At 40.1% G+C, this 15968-nt stretch overlaps 2 protein-coding genes across 2 annotated transcripts; both read left to right on the forward strand.

Moving 5' to 3' along the window:
* Window positions 1–4781: 4781 nt before the first annotated feature.
* On the forward strand, window positions 4782–8599 carry srd5a3 (steroid 5 alpha-reductase 3). The gene is made up of 5 exons (XM_073476406.1): window positions 4782–5018; window positions 5684–5835; window positions 5908–6093; window positions 6177–6302; window positions 7266–8599. The coding sequence occupies exons 1-5, from the start codon at window positions 4795–4797 to the stop codon at window positions 7523–7525; spliced, it is 948 nt and encodes a 315-aa protein (XP_073332507.1). The 5' UTR covers window positions 4782–4794; the 3' UTR covers window positions 7526–8599.
* Window positions 8600–9195: 596 nt separating this feature from the next.
* On the forward strand, window positions 9196–15016 carry tmem165 (transmembrane protein 165). Its single transcript, XM_073476070.1, has 6 exons — window positions 9196–9524; window positions 9928–10153; window positions 10267–10442; window positions 11864–12046; window positions 12269–12374; window positions 13407–15016. Exons 1-6 carry the CDS (start codon window positions 9372–9374, stop codon window positions 13481–13483), a joined length of 921 nt encoding a protein of 306 aa, XP_073332171.1. The 5' UTR covers window positions 9196–9371; the 3' UTR covers window positions 13484–15016.
* The last annotated feature ends 952 nt before the right edge of the window (window positions 15017–15968 follow it).

Raw genomic sequence — 15968 nt, forward strand, 5'->3', positions numbered from 1 at the left:
CACAGCAGAGAAGAAGAACCCGGCTGATGGAGGAGGCAGAGAGGGAGAGTGAGAGAAAGTGAGGTAAAACAACAGTGAACGGACGGCATTCAGTCGATGGAGAGCACCAATGATGTGTCAAAGTCTGTTTCTCAACCTACTTATTAACTGGGTGTTTTACTTTCAATAGCATTGAGATCGGGGTTTCTAGATCAAACTTTCTAGATCAAACTGAGATTCTGAGAAACTGTTTTTCTTTTAGACAGTAGCCAGGCTGCTAGCTTTATCCATGTTTCAAATTAAAAAAATACTGGTCGTAACTTAACAAGCTTAAATTACAAAAGCATTCATTTTTGAAGAAAAAGAAAATATTTAAAATGAATAATGTAAACCTCTGTGTGCTCACCAGTTTACAAGTAGAAATCATATAAGTTCATGTCTGATGATGATGATGATGATGATGATGATGATGATGATGTTTTAACAGGACTTCAAAATTGCCCTGAATGTGATGAATGAAGCGTTTCACCTGACGAGGAGGGGAAGGTTTGTGTTTGTTTTGCTGGCATGGGTTCAGGAGTGTTGAGGGAGATGATGGGGGAATACGTTACGTGCTAAATCCACATGTTTCCTGGCCTGGTCACTTCTACAGGGACTCCCCGCTTACTAAACCGCCCACCCTCCTCCTAACCAACACTTCCTGGAGGGCACTCCACACCGAGTGCACCTCTGGAAAATCTGGAAACAGAAGACATTTTCCATTTTTTTTTCTCTCTTTGTCAATCCTATCATTGTTTTCCACAGGAGATGATTGCTTTGAGCTCTGGCCCGATCAAAGATAAACATAAAAAATTATTTCGAAAGAGTGCTGGGCGAGGAAACGTTCGAGGTTGTGTGGAACATAATAGTCATAAGATATTTGTATATTTGGGTTATACTATGAGGGCTATCCAGGGCTGTAGAGAGGTCTGCAACACACTTTAAATACAGCATTGTGTCCTCTTTTTCAAACTGCTGAAAAAATAAAAAGGATAGTTTCTCTGCTCTCTGCTCATTGACTTTGAATTGTCTTGCCGCTGTTTGTGTTTACGCTTGGAGATCACAAGAGGGATTTCAAAGGTCAGAGTCACACGAGTCAAAACAGAAAGAATGGGCACGAAGCAGAGAGAGAATCTTTACTGTTGCGACTGAGACAAAAACACAATACACATGGCATCTTAGGAGAGAAGACAACAGGCCTACACAACTCAGCTTAAACAAGAGGAAAATAATGTAACATTTATATAACTGGTGCATGAAATAAAGTTAAAATAACTTTATGAAAAGCCAACTGGGAAACGGGTTTGGTCACCCATGCAAAGAACATAAACAAGCCTGAACTGATAACATATGAAAAACATAATGCCACAACAGTGTTCACACCAACACACAAAGTACATTCAAGAGGTAATTATTGTAGCTCAGGACCCTGCCCAACCACTAAAATATAATACACTCAATAAATCATTAAATAAAAAGCAGATAATAAATGTGCACCTAGAGACGAAAATGTGTTAAAAGGCAAAATCATGCTTAAAATGATAAAATGTTGAAAGCAACCCATATCTCATGAAACAGTAAATTTTGTTTTGATTTATCAATAAGTCAATAAATCTATTGAATTTTGATAATCAAGTTAAATGATCTGACAGTTGTTAGTAATGTGGCTAGTAAAGTTTCACAACTGTGTCAAATTGGTTGTCTTAAAGGAGACTTATTGTGCTTTTTCTTTTTCCCCCTTTCCTTCAGTGTTTTATATTTGTTCTTGTACATTTAACAGATCTTGAAAGTTAAAAAGGTCACACCTACAGAAGCTCCTCTCTCCCACAGAAAACACTGCTCCTCAAACGCCTCGTCAGTAGTCCTGCCTTTGTGACATCACACTGTCACAAAGTCACACGTTTGCATAATTTATGCCTAGTGGCCAGTTCAGCATGTAAGAATTAATTCAGCACAGCTGCTCTGTTGTTGTTAGCAGTGCTGGGTCAGACATGTTTGAGCTGACCAATCAGAACAGACTGGGTAACTAGGAGGAGGGGCCTTAAAGAGACAGGAGCTCAGTTTCAGACAGAGGGGGAATACAGAGCTGCAGCACTGGACAGTATGAGAAAACTGATGTGTTTTTGAGTATTAAAGCATCTAAACCTATTCTAGTAGTAACCCAAAATAAAATTATGAACCTGAAAATGAGCATAATATGTCTCTTTTAAAGGTCCTATTTGTAAGAAAAGTTGATTTTTGAGTCTCATTCCCAACTCGTCAAAGACTGATGCATTGGAATGGCGTCCGGCACAACCTACAACCTCAATGCGTCAGTATTTGATGAGTTGGGAATGAGGGTGGTATGAATCTTCTCATCTGACTCCAATGAGTGAGAGTGTGTTTTTACATAATTTGACTCTTGAAAGCCTCAACAGAATGAAATAAATGTATATATCTGAGTGTAATTTTTGCTTTTCTTTAGCGGTGTTTATTGTAGGAACACTTAAATATGTTAACCAGATTATTGGCACAAGCTTGTGGATATATCATGTGTTTCAGGGGAAAGAGAATAGAGTCAACAGTTTCCCAGTCTCATCTGTGCTATATCAAAACCTTGTCTCTGATATTTTGGATTCTCACTTTATGGTATTTCATGATGCCAACAGAGCACCAACTTGACTGCAATCTTCAGGGGGCCCGGAGAGGGTCCAGCTCTTGGCACAGTAAAAAAGAGGAGGACATTGAGGGCAGGGCAGAGGGGGAAGCAGGCAACAGTCCACACTTCCTCAGACAGGATACTGTGCTCCTCTAAGAGGCATCCTGCACTCCAATGCCTCAAAGGCCTTTCACAAAAACACACTTCTTTTCCTTTGACACATTACTACATTGTGGAGAGGAGGAGGAACAGGCAGGAAACTCGTGAACCTGTGAGAAGAAAGCTCAGCAAAAGCTGAGCATGAGTGAAGCACCGAGGCCACAAGGTCAGACATCTTGTTTGGTAACGCTGTCCTGAAGATCAAAGTGTGAAGTGATGCAGACTTTGAATCCAGACACCTGCTTTGAACAATCACATGTAGGATAGAAACATCCACAACATCTCCGAGGGAAAGTTGTTCTTTTTACCACACATGTATGTAGTTAATAGGATACAGTTTAACGTTGCTGTACATCGAACTACCCAACAGAGTAGTATGAGGTCCACGTCCACTAGTCACAGTGCTTAAATGAGCGTTAATGAAGCAGTAACAATAATCAAACAACATAATGTCTTTAATAATATAACCCTCTTAAGGCCATTCTGGACATTCTATCCATCTTTATACTTCTGTTCCACTGCACATCAGAGACAAATATTACAAATAGTACTTTTTACTCCACTACATTTGTCTGACAGCTTTAGTTACAAATTTTTTTTTTAATTTAATAAACTAAAATGCATTGTCATGAAGCCAAAAAAACAGGTTGTTTTCTGTGGACATTAAAAGTTGACCATTAAGAGATGCATGGTTCAATGAAGATCTTTCTCTTCTGATTAAGATTTCTTCCCCAAAAACTACATAGTGCACCTTTAAATCAGCTTAATCTTGAACATCAGTGGTAAAATACAACATACACATTAATGCAGCAGTTATAGTAATTCAAAAACATCTAATATAATAGTAAATAGTTTTGGTAATAATGACTTTACTTGAGTAAGGTTTTGAGTACAGGATCTATGTATTGTTGCTTTAATTTATATAAAGGATCTGAATACTTCATACACCACTGCAGGTAAAAGAGTATTTCAGTCTGTTTTACACAAATAAAGACTCATAATGAGAGCTGAAAATTAATTGGGAGATTATTTATTTGTCATTGATATTCAACCATGATCAAAAAAATCTTTACAATATTTTTTTAGTCAAATTTTTGTATTTGTTTATTTATTTATTTATTTATTTATTTGAAAACCCCTAGAGGCTCCTAACAGGAATCTCACCTCAGAATTACAAGCAAATACAAAAGTCCTTTAATATACAAAAATAAGCACAAGTAAAGCATAAGGTAGCCTACATGAAACATCAAAAACATAAAATAAATGGAGAAAGAAAATGATGAGGGTCTGTGGCCCTATGTGCGTATGTGTAAATGTGTGAGTGTTTATACGTTTATACATACATACACATTTGTGTTTGGTCAACTACTAACAAAAGAAAGAGACCAGATGGTCAAATGTTCAAACTTAATTTCAGCTTCTCAAATGTTTACCACTTGTTTCTGTCTTTAATTACATTAGACTAAATATGTCTGGGTTCTGATAGCCAACTTGACAGATTGTTGACGATGAAAATAATCACGTATAATGCATTTAACGTTGTAAATTCAAAGTCAAACTGCAGATTTAGAAATGCATGGCGACACATACACATAAACGTTTCATGAAGATGAATAGCCATTAAAATATATGAGCTAATGCTAAAATATTAGCTTTAACTGCAGTAGGGTTATTGCATGTGACCATATGGTCCATTCTTACATGTTGGCTCCACTTGTGGTGATTCAAGTGCTGCCACCTGCTGTATCATTTCCTAACATTGTTTGGAGTCTGAGTCCGAAGTTAAACACTCTTCTTATTGACACTGACTAAAAACACACCTATTTTAGACAATCAACTGGAAACGTTTTAATCTTACGATTAAATCATTTCATGGCATTTCCTGCCTTCATATTTCATCCGGAACTGTTGCGAACGTTTCCCGACGGACTCTTTTCTGCGTCGCACAAAACAATGTCCACAAGCTGAGGAGCTGGAAGATGAGTTTTAGCTCAGGCAGCTGGAGATTTGCTGATGTTTTGTGGGCTTTTTTAGCTTTATGTTTCCTTTTAGCTTTCTGCGCTCACAAAATCTCACCGTACCTGCCGAGAAAATATGAAACATGTGGTCTGTACGTGTTATTTCAGGATCTTATCCGCTACGGAAAAACAAAACAGACCCTTAAACGAGACGAGTGGCTGCGTGTGTTTGACGTCCCTAAGAGGTAACTGTGGTCTTACAAACAACTAAGCTAACCTGAGAAGCTACATTATAATGTATTTATAACGTATATGTATAATTTATGAGTTTTTGATACATTTTAACTGAAGTTTTAGGGGGTTCATACCCCCCAGCGGCGTCTCTTACTCAGGTTCACCCAGTGTTGGCAGCAGGAGGTCGGTCAGGTGCCTCCCAGAGCCTCGCGCTGCTCTGGTGGCTGATTTAGGGACCATCAATAAATTACACTGTTTGTTTGATTTACACAAAAACAATGTTTCTTCATGCTGACTTGATGATATAAGTGAAAATGATAATTAAAAAAAATGCTAAACTGATTTCATGTAGCACAGTTATTTTGATTGCTAATGTGTTATGTATTTACTTACTTATTTTACTTATTTGCAAAAATATTTTAAGAAGACAATTTTTTTTTTTCAATAGCTTCCATGTCATGAGACCCAGTGACTCCAAACTAATGCTGATTGTATTACTAAATGGCACAAATAAGACACATCTTCTTCTATTTTATAAAATATATCACTATTATTTCTGTCACTACACAGGCCACATAGGACACACCAACATAGCAAAGTGGTTGTAGCAAACTGAACAACATGTTTTTACAGTTTTGAGAAGCAGGTTAACTAGAACTGTTTCTCTCATCTTCAGGTGGTTCTGGCACTTCTACGCCATCTCTGTTGGATGGAACGGTCTTCTCCTTACCGTGTACCTAAACTTCACATTTCAGCATCAGTCCTTCCCGTCATGGCTGACTGGACTATTAGACTTTTTGACAGGTGTACCAACCACTAACAGTCAAGGTAGGCTGTGTTAAAGCACGTGTTTCCTGTGTCACACTGATGCTGTTTGATGTTCACACTGTCTGTCTGTAGTCCCACAGCTGTCTACTCTGCTGGTGCAGCTGCTGTTCTGCATCCACTCCCTCAGGAGGCTGCTGGAGTGCCGGTTTGTCAGTGTTTTCTCTGATGGAGCCATACACTTGGTGCAGTATGTGTTCGGTCTGGGGTATTACCTCATACTGGGGTTGACGGTGCTCTGCTCGGACCGTCTGGGAAAAGGTTAAACTGAAATCCCTTCTCTATACATTGACTATTCGCTGGTTCTACTATGTGGTGTTGATGTTTGTGTTGTTCTTTGTAAGGGACTGGACCTCTCCTCTCTCAGTTGGACTGGTTTCATGTGGCAGGGATCACACTTTTCCTTGGGGGCTCACTGATGCAGCATCAATCCATGGTCCTGCTGGCCAGGCTCCGCACTGGCAAATCAGGTCAGCTTGTGCATGTGTCTTTGCTTAAAACCAGTGCTTCTGTGTATTTTGTGCCTTTTACTACAAATGTTGTATACTTAATAACTGCGACCATTTCCCAAAGTACCCTAATTATTCGATTCTGTAGATATCTACAGACTACTAATGGTTTGCTTTCTTTTCAGGATGGTAGGATACACAAAACAGATAGCAGCTCAGATTAGTGCTTATGACAGGAAATCCATCATAGCGGACATCATAGTAACTGTTATTGTTGTGGGGGGTTAGGGTTAAAGCAACTTTGACTAAAGAAGAGGCATAAAATAATTCATAGTTCAGTTATTTGTATTTATATAATTATGTATTTTTTTGGCAGCTGAAAACAGTGGTATCATAGTATCACCGTATCAAGTTGCTGTGTAGGACTGCAACTATTGATTATTTTAATAATCCAATAATCTGCCAATTTTTTTTAATTTATTTTTTTTGCAAATGATTAATTGTTTACTCTATAAACTGTCAAAAAAATGTAAAAAAAAATATGGTGTCTTAAAATTGCTTCCTTTGTCCAACTAACAGTTCAAAACCAAAAGACTCAACTCTATTGCTACATTTAATGAGCTGGAACCAGAAAAAAGATTTGACATTTTTTTGGTGCTGGGAAGGTTGTGTACAGTGAGTTAATCAGGGGTTTATTTGCTGGAAACAGCTGCCTGCTGCTCCTAGAAACCAGGTTGTTGAGAGCGAGTTGTTGTCCAGAAAACCTAAAAAGGGCAAGAGGGCTCTGTTAAGCTGGGGGAAACTGCAGAGTTGGCAATGATCCTCTTTGGGTTTATCACAATGAGCCACATCTTTCACCTTACACATGTGATCTATATAAAATTAATGATTAGTACAGCTTTGATGTATAATAATCATATGAATGGTAACAGTCTGTCAGTTCCAGTTAACGGCTGATGTATTTTCTGTTTGTTGTCCTTTCAGGAACAGTGGAGACGCTGGCTCACCGAGTGCCAAATGGAGGCTGGTTCGAGCTGGTGTCATGCCCGCATTACTTTGCCGAGCTGCTGATCTACGTCTCACTGAGCCTGGTTTTGGGAGGACTGTCTCTCACCTGGTGGCTTGTTGTCCTTTATGTTTTTTTCAATCAGGCGCTGGCAGCACAGCTTTGTCATGATCTTTATATAACCAAATATGAGTCATACCCGAGGCACAGGAAAGCTTTTATACCATTTTTGCTGTGAATACTTTGTGTTTACGTTCTTTATTGGGAACTGTAACGTCAGAGAAAATGTCAGACACGTCTGTCGAACTGGAGGTGTGGGACTGAAAACTCTCCTCTCTCGGCATTGACTGACAAGGTGCTCTGGACCGAGTGAAGCTGCTCAATAGCCAACAGGAAAACATTAAAGATAGTTGACAGCTCCCGAATGCGAATGTGAGCAAAACTCTCTCCAGGTGAGAGGTGAGCTGTTTCTGAGAGACTGATATGAAGAAATAAGGAGTGAGACCATAAATAACTTGCTCATTGCAAGATCTTGTTTTTGTGTCAGTAAGGTACATTCTAGGGTTGCAGCAATATACCCGTTTTAAGGTAAACAGTGGTATGAAAACTGACTGTTATCGTCCCCTGTACATTTAGTGTTATTGAGTCAATATCGTATCAAGTTTCATGTCTGTCAGAACATAATATCTAGTGAAATTATTATAAAGTTTTTGTTCAACCAAAAACACTGTTATCATTCCTTGAATGCTCATTGTAACTGATGAAAATAATAATTCTGTTATACTGTATACTGTGAAACAGTTTTGGTACCTTGAAACTCTCATACTGATGCAACCCTGTTACATTCATCAAATAATGGCACATTTTTTATTTTTCAACACAATTTCATTGTAAAATAAGTTGTTATGTTGATAAAATGAGGCAGTTTTAAAATGTTTCTTTATTAGCAAAAAAGTTTCATTCTGAACGCTGGGAGAAATCAGACTGAGGCTTTGACTGAATATTTGTCTCGTAATAGGATCGTATAATGACACCAGTTTAATTCGTACAACGAGAAGTTTTTCTAATTAAAGACGAAATAATTGGGTGTGTTGATTAACATGTGAAATGTGATAAGTTTATTGTAACACCAGTTATTTTGTTAACATAAAAAAAATCTCATGGTTGCAATTACAATATCCTGCTGTAGTACAGTACAAACATTAGGATGACATGATTTAGTACTGTACCTGTGATTTCAAACTACAATATAAAAGCTTGTTGCAAGATAAATAAATGCTCACAGCCAATAAAAAGAAAACTGAGCACGGGAGTGGAATCTGTCTCATGTTTAATTACTTCATGCATACTGATATATTGTAATTATTTAGCCATATTTTGTGTGCTGTATATTTGGAGTCTACAGTTGGATTTGAGGAATCCACTAGATGGCAATTTATTTGATTGGCTATAAAACTGTAACTGATACGATAACTTCAACTGTAAAAGTGTGTAGAGCATATATATGTTGTGTTTTACTAGTTATTGTAAATTAATAACTCCAGATTGTAACACTACTGCAGTGGACAGGTTCTTGCAACCACTGAATAAACATCTGGCAAATAAAAATACATTAATTCTCAAATAATATTTTAATATATTTAAAGCTCAAGTCTTTTAAATTTGTGTATTTAATGACTCAGTGTAAAAAAAAATCATGATAACCTAATTGATTTTTATTTTTTTTAATGTCTTTCAAGCCTGAACTCGTTTTCAACTATACGTGCCTGATGTGGTTACTGACAGGAAGACTGTCCAATCACTGAGCTGCCCTGTGCGTACGTCACCACACACTCCTACGTCACTGCCTTTACGGTCCAATCATCTTCCTCGTTTGGTCCATAACGAGGCAGCAAGATTCTAACTTCCGCCCTGCGCTGGCTCGGTCGGTGTGATCGTGACGTGTATTAGCAAGGAGTCCCTCAAATAGTGTAGGTTGCTAATATGAAGTTAGCCAGTTTTGTTGCCGATGATATTAAGTGATTCGCGGAAGGCAAATTAAAGCGGAGACGGTCTTCGGTCGGTGTTTTTTTTTGGAAGCAACAATGCCTCTCACGGTCGGCGGAGGAAACGGACGAGCTGATAGAAATGTGATGTGCCTCTTGTTTCCGCTCGCCGCCGTGTTTTTGTTGTCGGTCGGAGTTGCTGCAGTTCCAGAGGAGCACAAAGCAGCTGTCCAGGAGCAGCCCCCGCAAGAGGTAAAAGCCCCAACTTCATTGTCGCCAATTAAAACGTGTACCGTCGTGTGTAGGCGAGCAGTTTCTGTCGCCGGTGCCGCCGCTGCTCCCTAGCGCCTCCGAGCTAGCCACCAAATGCTAACACCTCTCATGTTGTGCTCAGGGTGCAGCTTAAGAGGGTGAAGTTAGTCTTTCGTTTCTAAACGTGGCTAGCAAAGCAAACATTTGAATGAAAGTTAAGATAACGTGACTGTTGGCTGACATTGTGTAGCCACCAGTTTTGTTTACATTTCCTATAATGTGATTATAAGCACGCGGCCCGAACATACAGCTGACCAGGACACAAGTTTGACTTTCATAATAAACTGTGTGTAACTTGGCTGACTGTCACTGTGTGTCACTGGGTTCCTGTTTTATTTTGCAGAAAGCCTCAAGTCCCCATCCAGTAGGCCCTGTAGTTTCTGAAGATGACTCCAGCAAAGGAAACCTGGGCTTCATCCATGCCTTTGTGGCCTCCATCTCTGTCATCATCGTCTCTGAGTTGGGAGACAAGACATTTTTCATTGCAGCCATCATGGCCATGCGTTACAACCGTCTCACCGTGCTGGCAGGTGCTATGCTGGCCCTGGGACTCATGACTTGTCTCTCAGGTTTGTAGAGGTTGGACTTTTAGTTCTGCACATTGAGTTATTCCTCCATTTTCTGCTGTGTGAAAATCAATAATTGTTGTATCCACCCCCCCCCCCCCCCCCCCCCCCCCCAGTGCTGTTTGGCTATGCCACCACCATCATCCCTAGAATCTACACATACTATGTGTCCACCGCTCTGTTTGCCATCTTCGGTGTACGCATGCTGAGAGAGGGGCTGAGAATGAGTCCGGATGAAGGCCAGGAGGAGCTGGAGGAGGTGCAGGCAGAGATCAAGAAGAAGGATGAAGAGGTAAGTCAACTTTTTACACTCCTAACTCAGACAGATCAAGCTGATAACTCCAGTGTGACTTAACCATTATGATAAAGTAAACACATGTGCAAGCAGTATCGGTTCTGTTTCTGACTGGTAGTATCGCTTCCCTCTCTCCCCCCCCGACTCAAAAATGGTTCACGTTACTTCCTCACCAGGAGGAGGCTCTTCATACCTGACCTTAACATGCGTCCTGGGTGATCCGATCACCAGTGACCAGATCTGTGTACGTCACTTTACACCTGGCATTACGATGTGTCTCGAGTGACCTCTTGTGATTAGATCTCACTTCCCCGCCGTATATGCAAATAAACCCGTACATCTCTCAGTTTGCAAAGACGTAATGCTGTTCTGACCGGTGGAGCAGCTGTAGTAGCCAACACACTGGGACAAACTGACCTGAGAAGGCCCAAATAATCAAGGATTAGTCAAAGACATTCCCCAAAGTTTCTCCTAAAACTCACAAAATTCCAATTTTTTCTAAGGGAGGCTGGGGATCTTTCTTCACAGACAACAAATAAGTATAGATTACTGTTTTTTTACTGAACAACTGTCAGAATTGCACAATTTTTAAGGAAGTCTGGGGATTTTACAGTGTTTCAAAATGATCTGCTGTCAACATTGGCAGTTCAAAGAGACTTCAATCTGCGTTACAGTGAAGGCGGACAGCTGTATTGTGTGTGTTTTGTTTTTTTGTTGTTTTTGAGGACGTCAGTTGAGTAAGCAGTCCTTCGATTTGAGTGTGATCACATGCGGCCCAGATCTGAGTGATCAGATCTCAAATGCGGCCTCAGTTCATCTTGGGAACATTCACACCTGTAGTTGGAGCTGTCCACTTGTGAACAGATCACTCAGGATGAATGTTACACTTGGTCATGGGGTTGCTGCCCCTCAGAAGAAGATAATGTAGTATTTGCACATGCAGGGAGCAATTAATCTCATGTGTAATTAATTAATCTAAATATAATCCTTGAACTCATTTTTACTACTCTGATCAGAGGCATTTTTTAAATTAGATTGGAGTTGTGTTTAAGGCATTTTTCTTTTTCAGCAGGCTGCATGGGATAATGAGGGTTTTACTGTTCAAGCCACAGTTGTTTTGGATTAAAGTGAAGTTTCCCAAAGAGATCTGTCTCAGATCTCATGACCTGACCAGCTAATCTGCTGTCATAAATGCTTCTCATTATCTTGGCTATTCCTACCTGTTATGAGTGGCCACTGTACCGTGCACTGTAGAGTGGAGGAGCTCTTGACATTTTTCTACATGGCTAGTGACTGATGTTGTATGTAGAAGAGTGAAACATGATGCTGTTCTAAAAATACTCCCATATCTCAATATGTTAATGAGCATCACAACCTGTTTTTAGTCAAATCAATGTGTCATCTGTTTATCTGTACAGCTCCAGCGATCCAAGCTGGCCAATGGGACTCCAGACGTGGAGGCTGGGTCAGGGACTACAATTCCTCAGGGAAAGTGGCACAACTTCATTTCACCCATCTTCATCCAAGCCCTCACCCTCACCTTCCTGGCAGAGTGGGGGGACCGCTCGCAGCTGACCACTATAATTCTAGCTGCCCGGGAGGTTTGTTACATTAATTTTAAAGGCACATGCTGTGTGTTTTTAATACCTTAAAGAATATGTGTGAGTGTTTTAAATTTACAGTGCAAAACAAATCCTTTGTGTATCTATTTGAGCCATATCACAAACTAAACATGCCCCTCAGTGCTCTGTTGATTAAATATTTAGGAAAGGTAACATCATTTTCCATAGCATCAACATGAAAGGGACTTTTTTCATTCCCAGGATCCGTTTGGAGTTGCAGTGGGTGGTACACTTGGACACTGTATGTGTACAGGACTGGCTGTGGTAGGAGGGAGAATGATCGCCCAGAAAATATCTGTCAGAACAGGTGAGAACGCGTTTGGATTGATTTTGGTGTTGTATTTTAAAGGAGTTTTGCTCGGCCATATTTTCATGATTACAGCTCATCCTTAAATATACTAAGTTGCTTTAAAACACAGCACATCTCATTCTTGAATTTGAAAGTAGTATGAGCAGTAGTCCCGGTCAGGTTGAGAATAAATACAATAGTAACAGAGCTGGTCTTATGTGTTTAACAAGTGTTAAACAGTAATGAACCAGTAATTTGATATTAGTCTTTGGCAGACTTGAACACGCTTTTCAGCACATGTATCATTTAAATTTGCTTCACACAGTATCTGATCTGCTGGAGTGGATACTTCTCCAGTGTTGGCAGGTTTCAGTGTAACGTCAGACCGGAACAGAACATCTTTTTGGGTTTTGAAATCACTGCTAGTTTTGCAACAAGACGAGTTGAAACTTGCAACCGCTTGCAACGTGCCAGTCTACAACGTTTTGAAAACTTTCCAGTTCACACCAACGCAACCAGACGAGCTGATGTGTCATCTCCACAGCAATGGCTATACTTCTGTTCTAACTCCAGGCTTTGTTGTATAGCTGAATATAATCAGTGTCTTAAAATATAAATGAGCAAAGTCACAAGTTGCTCGCTACAGTTGAGTTTCTAGTAATTATGAAACCACAAGAATAAAATATGTGTGTGCGGAAGAAGAAGAAAAGCAGTGAAATTAGCAGTATAGCTCTAAATGTAACATTTTGACTGACTTAACTGACTTACCCAGCTGACTTGGTGCTGATTGGCTGTTGTAAAGGGGTGCGTGCATTACCTTCTCAAACCATCGGCTGGCTTGAGTCGAGCCGAGACGGGCCAGTTCACGCTGCTGCAACTTTCCCCTGTAACATTCTAAAAAGGCCTCGTCTTGTCACGAGTGTTTGGTCTGGGCTGGGCTCTTGTTTAATCTTCCCCTCATCTGTAACACAAAGTACATACACACGGGTTGTTTGTCTCATAATCCACCCCACAATTAAAATTCCTGTCTTCTTGTTTTTGCTCCCACAGTTACAATCATTGGAGGGATCGTTTTTCTGGCGTTTGCCTTCTCTGCCCTGTTCATCAAGCCGGACGCTGGATTTTAATCGGACGAAAAAAAAGACTTTCAGGTTTCCTCTGTACATACGTGTAAAATTTGGTAAAGTTGCTGTAGAGAGACTGTAGTTTTGACTCTGTGTGTGTCCAACTGACATGTTAAAAAGAGAGCTTCAGTCCCGTCCTCGTCTCCTAGCTGCTCCACTACAGACTGTAACTCTCGTGGACTTCTAGGTATTAGTTTATTAAACCCTTCCCAGGAGTCTAACCTTTACTACACGTTAAAGCCTCATGGGAGATGTAGCTGTTGAATGCTAACTAATCAGTGTTTTTAGTTAGATTCCCAGCTACTTTAGGATGGAAAATCCTTAAACTTTTCATACAATGTGATGAATGAGAAGATAATGGTTACGGAGGCGAGGCTGGGAGAGCGGGGCAGGACTGTAGCTCTCCATCAGAGCTGTATTCACATCACAAGGTGTGTGTGTGTGTGAGAGAGAAGACGGGATTGTTACTGATTGCTGCCCTCCGACCCATCTCTCAAAGGTTCTCTGGCTGACACAGTGAGTCTGACACGCAGTACTTCCCTCCTACTCAGCTGTCTCAGTTAGATACTGAGTCCATTTCAAAATCTTTGCCTTTTCTTTTTGTTTTATAAATGTTTGAATGATTATTTTTCTTTTGTCTATTTGGAATGAGCCCTGATGCTGTCAGGTGTTGGGTGACAGAATAATAACCTCAGACCTAAAGAATGAAAAAAGATGTGGGCCTACGTTATGTAAAACTTTTAATTTCCCGCTGTGTAGAAAATGACTGAAAACTGAACCAACAGCATATAATTAAGATATGAATTGAGTTTTTATTAGAGGCAGACGCCACTGAAATATTTTCCCATAGTTACTCCTCAGTCTTTTAGAGAGACAGAGACCTGAAGCACTACAATACCTCTGCGTCCAGTTGTCGCCGTGTCACCACAGCTTCAAAACAGCTCACGTGCACCGCTTCCAAAACGCTGATCACATATTGGAGATATCGATCGAGGTACTTAACATTTCCTGCTTCCAGTTTCAGGCGCCGATTGTGAACAAAACACAAGTCAGGTTAGCGGCCACCTCCACGCAGGTTAACTCTTCCTCAGCGTTTAAAGCTATGTCCAGTACGAACCTCACTGCCTCCATTGTTGCTGCTTTCGAATCAGAATCGATAGGTACAGAGCAGACGGGTCACCACCAAGTATACCAGTATAAGTCACTCCTGCCGTAAGCAGCTGCGTTGTAGCTGCTGTGACACCTTGAGCGCAGCGATGTAATTCAACCCAAGTTTTCACCTTTTATTTAAAGCGGTATCTATTTATTTAGCTTCATTTTCTTTCCTTTTTAAGCAACTGTACTGTAGAAACAAAAAAAAAGGAGGGAGGCACAACAAACGAGTGGAGATATTTTTGTAAGTGAACAGGCTAAAGCTGCATTGTCAATATTTGACAGACTGCGCCCAGCTGTGAAATACTTCTGTTTGTGATACAGGTCGGTTGAAATGCCTATAAATCTAAAATGCTCAATAAAAATGTTTCATGTGTTGTCTGATTTCCAAACCAATCATTTGTGCCGTGTTGAGCTGACACCGTGTTGGAAATGCGTAAATGAGAAGAACAACTAGATTCAACAGAACACCGGAGACATTTCATTACAGATTTATTTTCAAATTGAAGGGGAGCAAACGATCGATACATTTGCCTGTAAAGGTTATGTTTTAATTTTATGAACAGTTTGGCTCAAGAAATAAATGCGAGGCAGCGAGCACACACCTGTGGAAAGTGCTTTCAGCGTGAAAAAGAATGCATTATTGTTTATTATTAACTATTGTTTATTGAGGGTGCAATGACGCATGCACACCATGTAATGTAATGTTTAATCCAAGTTTAATTCCAGTCAGAGAGCTTAAAACCAGAGTGCCAAATTAACTTCTTTATCCACTGACCAAGTGCCTGGTGAATTCTCATAATTTACCAGCCGAACAGTAGATCACTATTGTTTTTTCTGGCTGGTGAGTGAAGCGGATCTAGCAGCCACTCGCTTATTCTGCCAGCGTTTGGCTGGTGCTGAATTGGAGCAATGCGTAAAACTGAACAGCAGGCGGCAGTAGTGGATGTGAAGAGTGCAAACAAATCCTCCGTCCTTGTGCCGAGTGCAGCAGGAGAAAATAAACTCAGCATGTTGGCGTTTCGGTTGTGGATCTGCAGAGAAGCATGTAGGACAGAATCCACAATATGGCACCACTTTATAATAAGGCCTTTCAAAATAAGTATCTAAAGGCTTTAATAATGGTTATTCATTATTCAAGAAAGAGGTGACAGGATTAATCAGTTGAACATTTGGTCAATCGACAATTACTTGGCAACTATTTTGATAATCAGTCATTTTTCAAACAAATGTCAAACATTTGCTGCTTTCCTCCTCTTTAATATAAATCTAAATTAAATACTTGATGAATGAAGATGTGATCTTAAAGCTGTGGGCACATTTTCTGGAATTTAAC

Source organism: Pagrus major, chromosome 11, assembly GCF_040436345.1.
Source record: "Pagrus major chromosome 11, Pma_NU_1.0".
Classification (NCBI taxonomy): domain Eukaryota; kingdom Metazoa; phylum Chordata; class Actinopteri; order Spariformes; family Sparidae; genus Pagrus; species Pagrus major.